Consider the following 7,997-nt stretch of genomic DNA (forward strand, 5'->3'; position numbering starts at 1 on the left):
CATGAGTAGTGCAGGGAAAGCACGGTGATGGTACCACCAGGGAAGCCATTATTGATCTTGACCCTTCCCCACCAGCTGTTCATCATTTGTCTGGGTAAGAGATGGTTTGCCCTTCCCCTGGTACCACCAGGCACAGGTATGGGGCAGGGTTGCAGCTGCACAGGTGGTGTGCCAGCAAGAAATAAGGAAGCTCATCCTGCCTCTTATCACTGCCTGGCTTATCTGCCAGGAAATTCCAGCCAGGTTGTCCATTACTGAGACCTTCCCCTGTCTTATCTCATTTACAGTAGAACAGAGGGGGGTGGGGGCCCTTGGGCACAGCTGGGGAGCAAACTTTCTTTCACCTTGCCTCCTTCACACACAACGTAGGCAGTGGGTGGCCTGATAGCAACAATCATTTACCTAATGTCTTATACAACCACTCTAGTTAAAAAAGTGACACATGCCAGAGAGAGAACAGCAGAAACTCACTGGGAGCTTTATGGGTTAGTTATGTTCTTAAAAATCCAGGACGATGAAGCTGAAGGACTTGTGGAATGGGACAAGTCTTTGAGACCAGCAGGGCATGATCTTTTCCCTATCCCTGAAAACACTGGACTGGGAAGAGTCCTGTCATGGGGAAGACAAGAGACTAGACTTCCACATGGTGGAGGGGGACTTCCTCACCAGCCTTGAAGTGGTTCTGGGAAGAGCCAGTTTCTAGATGGTTAGACGAGATGGAGCTCTGAATGGCAGGCAATTCCTGTGGTTAGAGCGCTGAGCAGGAATTACAGATGATGAAAAATGGCAAATGTCAGAGTAATTTAACCAGGAAGCACTGAAGGGATTGCTATTTAGAAAGACTCCAACAGGGGGAAAAGCACATGTTGCTCATTCCTTCCTGCCTCTGAGAGAGCTTGCCTGAGAAAATGAATGGCTGCTCAATGCAGAACAAACCCCCCATAAAATGTATCATCTGCCTGTGGGGCTCACTGCTGTGGGAGTGCATCAGATCAAATGCTAGGGCTGAGTGCTTTAAAAGGCTGGATATCCAGGTTGTAGCCGTATTGGTCTAGAGGAAAAGGCAGCTGGGACTCGTAGTAGAGATGATATCTTTTATTTTTTTGCAAAAATCTTGTTGGTCTAATAAAAGATATCATCTCTACTATGAGTCCTGATTGCCTTTAAAAGGATGGATGGTTTTATGGTTGATGGTCACATCTGTAGCCACACTGCCTATGAGAAGGGCAACCAGAGCAATATTTCAGGGTCAAGAAGGACCCTCATGCTAGGGAATGGGTGCAGCCAGTGAGGAAGGAGGGACCCTGGCACCTCACTGCTTAAACCTGGTTACCTGGGTTATAGCATGGCCAGCTCTAGCATGGCCTGTCACCCTGCATGGGTAGTTTTTTTGGATGGGGTAAGCCACAGCTGAAGGCAGGATACTGGACTGGATGGTCCAGTGGTCTGACAGCAAGGAGCAAATCCTGTCTTCCTAGGAGTGGAAGTGCAGATAATAACAAGGTAGAGAGGTGGAAGCGGGGTTGGCTAGGACTTGAGGGGCACTGGCTGTGGGAGAAGCCCCCTCAAGCAGAACATGAAGGAATAAATGGGTGGGGAACTGCAGGGGGTGGGGAAGAATCACCCAGGGAGAAGTTAGTATAAAAAATGGCTTTAATAAGAATAATAAGTGCACAGGGTACAGCGTGGAGACAGAAGGGATAGTCCTAGGGGTCAGATCTTTGGCTCGGAGCTTATGGTACAATCCAAAAAGGGAGAGGGGACCGTCCTGAGAGAGACCCTGGGACCAGCATGTGATGGAACAAGGGGCTGGCAATGTTTGCAGCTGCCAGGGACTTCAGCTGGTGTTAGGGCCTGTCAGCATTTCTGAACAGCAGGCCATATCTGTCCCTGCAGACCAAGCCCTGGCACAGAGGCCGGTCTCCTCGGGACAGCACCCCCACCCCCTGCAGTGCTGGGATGGAAAGGCTGAGCAGCTGCATGCCATGTGGCTGAGGGGGCTGGATGAGATCAGCTGGCTGTGACCCCTGAGGACCTGTATGGGAAGGGGCAGTGGACTGCAGTCTGCCGGGACTCTCCTACACATGCACGCATGTCGCAGTCTGTCCATTATACTCTCGAGCACTTCCTGATGGAAACAGGGCCCCGAGCGACTGGGCAGCGGGAGTGTGGGAATGGCTCTCTCCAGCCACCGCCTCCTGGTCCCTGGGAAGAACAACGGCTGTGCTGTGCAGGACAGTGAAATTACCTCACCCCCCAATCATGTCTGCTCCATGCCTGGGCACAAAGGCCTCTCTGTGCGAGTGACTTAGCACGCGGGACTGCGTGGGGAGTGGCTCGTTCCAAAGAGGCCACATTGCAACAACGGAGATGCCCAGCTGGGGACACCAGAAGCAGGGAGACCAGCCACCCTGGGAAGAAGGGACACCAAAAAGCATGGTGGGGAGGGAGAGGCGGGGGGAGAAGAGGGAGTCCCTGGGGCAGATGGAAGGTACAAGACAGCCCAGATTTCAACTGGCTAAACTGGTTACTGTAGCAAAGAGAAAATCTTCTTGTTCTAAGTGTGTGTGTGGGGAGAGGGGTGGTGGTGCAAGGGCATATTACATTTAAGAGGGTGTCCCTCATGCTAGGGAATGGGTGGGGACAGTGCGGGGTCAGGGACCCTGGCACCTCATTGCTTAAACCTGGTTAGCTGGGTTGTAGTGTGGCCAGCTCTGGTGGTTTTATAGCAATTCTCACAATAGTTGGTATTTTCCTGTAGCATCCCAGCCACCAGATTCAGGGGGCAACCTAAGAAGCTCAGCTGCTATTACACCAAAGATGATAGTTTCTAGCTGTCCTTGGGTGAGGGGAAAACCTTGAAAAGGGACCAACCCCTCAAGTGTCCAGAACCAGGAGATGAATAAAGACTACTCCCCATCGAGCGCTTGTAAAACCTCCTCATTGTTAAGCTGATCTTATGATGCTTTGGGGATGGGACGCTGAGGCCTGATTTTGAAAGCTCAGGGTTAGTGATACTGGGGTTGTTCTGAAGGAGGCAAAGTCCTGAGGATTATGCTAGATGGGGCTGTCCTGGAGGACAGGATTGGGAGGAGGGGAAAGGCAGGACCTGAGAAGGCAGCTCCTCCTGATTTCTGTGTGTGTCAGATGCAGTACATGATGCACCTGCTCTGCAGGTCTTGTTCATGCCCCCGATCAGGGCCATGGCGTGATTTGCCCTAGCTGTGCTGAATTCTGCCCCAAAGCCACTGATGTCTGCATATCCCCCTCACTGAGCTCCTATGTCACTGCTCTGAGCGTCTCCCTGAAGACAGTGCAACAGGAACAGAGGTTGCCATGATGGGATGAGGGGTTAGGAGCTCCTCTCAAAATCTGCATAGTGCAGTAGCTGGGCCTGTGGCCAGATTCTAGCTTACATCTAGGAGATGGGACATGTCTGCCCTTCCTCTGAGCAGCAGATCAAGCAAGGAGGGCAATAGGGTGGGAGATTTCTGCTGGGCACAAGAAGGATCCTACCCAGGGGTCCCACTGTCTAAGGCAATGGCATATGCAGGCTTTGAATCAGATGGGAGGACAATGCCATCCGACTCCTAGTTCACTGGGGTGAAGGAGAGGAACTGGAACTAGATTCCTGTGCTATGAAATGGACTCTGGGGCAACCCCTAGGAGGAGGAGAAAATCCAGCACTGGATTCCTGTCCAGTTCTGCGAAGTGCAAGGACAGGACTGGAGAGCCCACATGGGAGGAGCTGTGGGTGTAGACCCATAAGAACTGGATTGCCTTCCCTCATGGGGTTGGGTCCCAAGTGACATCAGCAGAGCTGGAGAGGGCTAGAGCAATGTGAGTCCAGCCCAGCCCCCTGGGGACGGAGCTCTGTGGTTCTGCATCGCAGAACTGGGCTCGGTTCCCAGGCCCAGGATTTTGCTCTTTGGACTAGGAGAAGTGCAAAGGCAGACAGCCCCAGCCCTGGAGAAAGGCAGCCTCCTGATTCACTTTGTATCAGTATGGCGACTCCGAGGTCCTTCGTGACTTCCATATCTCAGGGAATGTGCTGGCCTCAGGCCAAAAGCTGTGGCTGTACAGGGGTGCAGGCCCTGGCTCTCCTGATCTGCTCTTGGTTTAATCCCCACTTCCCTCTGGAGTCACTTGGTCATTTTCTTGTTGGGGGCTTGGACTTTCTTTGATTTTTCAGGACAATTCCTTTGCCAGCCCCTTGGGCTGGTGCCTGGCTTCTGACGATGATGGAGGTGTGAGGGAAAGGGGCGTGTGAGATTCCTGATCGCCTCACAGCAGCCCTGGACACCACCAGCTCCCTGGGGAAGCCAGAGCTCACCTGCAGAGGTCTAACTGGCCAGTATTGTATCCTGGGCAGCGGCAGCACAGAAAGGTGACATTTCTCCCAGAAGCAGAGAGCCACTGGCTCTGTGCCACCACCCTTTCTTTGCCAGAGCCACTGCAAGCATGGCGCAGGCTGTGGGAGGAGGGGGTGGGGCTGATGGGGCAGGAGGGTGAGGTGCCCCCTAGTTCCAGTCCAACACCCCTGCTTAAATACCACCCTGGGCTCATGCTCCTGCCCAGGCATCTGTCCTTACGTTTCTGTCCACCTGCTCTCCCTGCCTCCATCCCTAGCAAATCTTTGCCCTAGGAGCTCTTAGGGTCACCAGATTCCTCCTGCCCCCTCTCCCCACCCCATCCCAGCCCTGCACAACTCCAAAGAAACACGACTCTGTCATGAGTTCACCTGGCAGTCTGGTGTCAGCTCATGAGGGCTGCCGGCCCCGAAAGAGCTTGCATCTCTCCGAAGGAGGAAGGGCATTCCAAGACCCTGGGACACTGTGACTGTTCAGACCTTGACTTCATCATCTTCCTCCTCCTCATTGGCATACTCAAAGGAGTCACTGCAGCCCTCGCTGGTGACAGCGTCCACCTCCTGCATACTTGAGAGCTCGACCTCCTCTTCCTCAACCTCCTCCTCTCCCTGGCTCCATGCTGCCTCGGGGGAGCACCTCTCCACTGCTGCCTTCACCTGCCAGTAGCTGCTGCTTGGGCTCTCCCACGATGCCTGAGTTCTCGCCACCTGGGGATCCTCCTCCTCCTCTTCCTCCTCCTCCTCCAGGCTGCGGCGGGTGCTCGTCCCCCCATAGTGGCAAGCCAGCATTTGGGCTGCCCGGTTGAATTCTCCAGCCCCCATGCCACAGTCATGCTGGTGCCCCTGCCACGGGGTCTCTCTCAACGGTGCTCCTGCCCCCTCAGAGGGCTCTGACTCCCAGCCAGGACTCTGGTTCTGTCCCCCTGCATAGGCAGGCCCTTCCTCAGCATGTTGGATGGCATGGGCCTCTCCATTAGCACACACAGAGAGTCCTAATGGTGAGCTTGCCTCTGAGAGGCTTCCCTCCTGCCTGGAGGGGCCCCAGAGGCTTGATGCTGTGTTGCCATCTATATGGTCAGTGTGGGGCACCCCCAACCCCCGAGGAAGCGCATCCTCAGATCCTTCACCATGCAGGTGGAGGGGTGATGCAGCCCAGCCTCTGGCCAGGGCACAGTCTTCCTCTGTTTCCTGCCTCTTGCTGCCAGCTTCTGAGAAGCTGATGACATGGAAGAGCTCGCTCATGAGGGAAGGCCCGAGGTCCAGCCGGAAGGACAGCAGGGAGTCTGAGCGTGTGAGCTCTGGTTCCATGGGGCAAGAGTTGTCTTGGGTCTTCTCCGAGCGAGGGACGCGAGGGATGGTGCAGAACCCAGACGCCAGCCCTGGAAGGACAGCAAAATCTTAGTGGGAGGGATGCCTGTGGCACTGTACAAGAGCCAACTGGGTCCAAAGGAGAGGGAGACGGTTAGTGTATGAGGGGGCTGGGATGAGCCAAGAACTTTATATGTGAACTGGAGGAGACAGGGATGTGCAAGTCCATGGGGCTATAATGGGACTGGGCTCACCCCTATGGAGCAGCCTGTTTGGAAAACTAGGACCAATTTCACCATCAGTTGGTCAGTCTGTACTGGGGAAGAATGACCTCTACTAACAAAAATGAGGAATTTATGCCACGACACATTGACTGGGGAAGGCGGGCTCATGCCACAGCATTTAAGGACTGGTCTGTACTTGGCTCCCACAGCCCAGCAGAGATAGGGGCTCAGAGCTCGGACAGGGCTCAGCAGAGAGCTGGGATGTTTATAGGCCAACTGGCCTGGGGTCCCAGTGTCACTGCGGCACAACTGTTGGCCGGAAGGTGGCAGCATTGCTCCACAGCCACCTTGGCCTGTGCCACAGTAGAGGAGCAGCCACGTCCTGGAAGCTGCAGCTGTGCAGCAACAGGCTGCAGCAGACGCCCTCAGCTCAGGCTCCAGGACCGGCCCTGCCTCCTCCCGTCCCACCCAGACCTGTCGCTCTCCCATTGTTCCCACTGCCTGGCGCGTTCTGCCATTGTTCATCCTGCCCCGCACGTTACCACGCCTGGAAATGCTGAGCTGGGGGATGCAGTTCCAAGAAAGCAACCTTTGTGCTAAAAGCAGCAGGCCCCACGTCACCACCCGGGCTTCTTGCTCAGACAATAGCCAGGACTCAGGGACATTGGCAGGGCAGCATGGAGGGGGCTGGGACTAGAATAGTCAGAGTTGGGTCAGGTTGGCAGCAAGAGGCATTGGCAGAGCTGTGGTAGGGTGTGGACGGTCAGGCTGTTCTGGGAGAAGTTTGCTGGTTGCCTAATCAACAGCCTGGAGTAAAACCCACTAAATGCCCCCTTGGCTTTTATTGCCTGGGGCAAGAGCAGGCCGAGCACCAGGACACTGTGCTTGTCAGGGGGCTCTGCCATCCCAATGAAAGGACCTGTGCTGGAGGGGAAGTCAGTCTGCCATCCCCGTTCTCTCCCTGAGGCAGCCAAGGGGGCAGCGAGACCCCCTAGCCTAGACCCAGTTGGAAACCCCTCTCTCCCCATCATTTCCCATCATTGGAGGAGAGCTCTCTTGGGTGACTGCCACTTGGCACTGGGTCAGAGCTGCTGGGTGAAGGGGGAAGCCCTCCATATCCACCCATGTGGCTTGAGCCCAAAGTCAGGGCAGGCAAAGCTAGGTGCTGGGGGAGAGGCTATTGCAGAAGAAGTTCATCTTGTGATTTACTGGGGCTTCCCTGGCTCACATGCAGCTCCTAAGCAGTCCTGCCCATCCAGAGAGCTGAAGGTGGGTGCTCTTATTCCCAAGGCACAGAGAGGGAAACTGAGGCAGACTATAAGAAAACTGTTTGCCTGAGAATCCGACACATCTGAAAACAGAGGTTTCTAAGGCCCTGCTCTGCTCCTAGGACTACTCACCATAGGTGCGGTGTGTCTCTGAGAGGCTGTTGGGGGAGCTCGTGAAGGCATACTTCCCTATGAGGCCATCACCGTCCCCATATGTCCCCTCGTTGAGCTGCGGCAGTGACACGGCATTCTTGATGATGGGTGAGATGTCCGGCGGGGCAGGGGAGGCCTCAGTCTTGCCCCCACTGCCCCGGTTCCTCAGTGGCGTCCTCCGCACATGCCGCAGCGTCCGGGCAAAGAAGCTGTTGCCTTTGGGTGTATTGGTGCCGCCATGGTTGCTGAGGAAGGAGGTGTCTCCAAAGACATCCCCGCCACGACCCACGTGCATGGTGTGCCGGAAATCCCCCAGGGGTGGGCTGATCATGTCTGGAGTCAGCTCTGACTTCAGCCGGCGCTTGCCATGGGAGCCCGACACCCAGCTGATCACTGGTAGCTTCCCGAGGCTCATATCGCACCCCGTTGTTACCCAACACCTCCTTGCTCAAAAGACAGGAAACCAGCCTTCGGTGGGGAGGGGACAGATCCCAGAGGGGTTGCAGTGTGCTGTCAGACTCCCATGTCTCCCATCACTTGAGTCCTGTGGGCCAGGTTGGGGTGATTCTCACTATGCAGCCCCTCAAGCCCTTTGGTAATGAGGACACGCTTGCCTCAGAACAGCTGTTGAGGAGTGTGTGCTTGTCTTTCCTCCCGTGCCTCAGTCCTTCTGAA

At 55.3% G+C, this 7,997-nt stretch overlaps 1 protein-coding gene across 1 annotated transcript; it reads right to left on the reverse strand.

Annotated features, from left to right (window-relative positions):
• Window positions 1-1,639: 1,639 nt before the first annotated feature.
• Window positions 1,640-7,997, reverse strand: CDC42EP1 (CDC42 effector protein 1). Its single transcript, XM_025206880.1, has 2 exons — window positions 7,302-7,997; window positions 1,640-5,748 (listed from the first exon to the last, which is right to left on the reverse strand). The coding sequence occupies exons 1-2, from the start codon at window positions 7,735-7,737 to the stop codon at window positions 4,844-4,846; spliced, it is 1,341 nt and encodes a 446-aa protein (XP_025062665.1). The 5' UTR covers window positions 7,738-7,997; the 3' UTR covers window positions 1,640-4,843.

Source organism: Alligator sinensis, unplaced genomic scaffold (assembly GCF_000455745.1).
Source record: "Alligator sinensis unplaced genomic scaffold, ASM45574v1 scaffold215_3, whole genome shotgun sequence".
In the NCBI taxonomy this organism is placed as follows: Eukaryota; Metazoa; Chordata; order Crocodylia; family Alligatoridae; genus Alligator; species Alligator sinensis.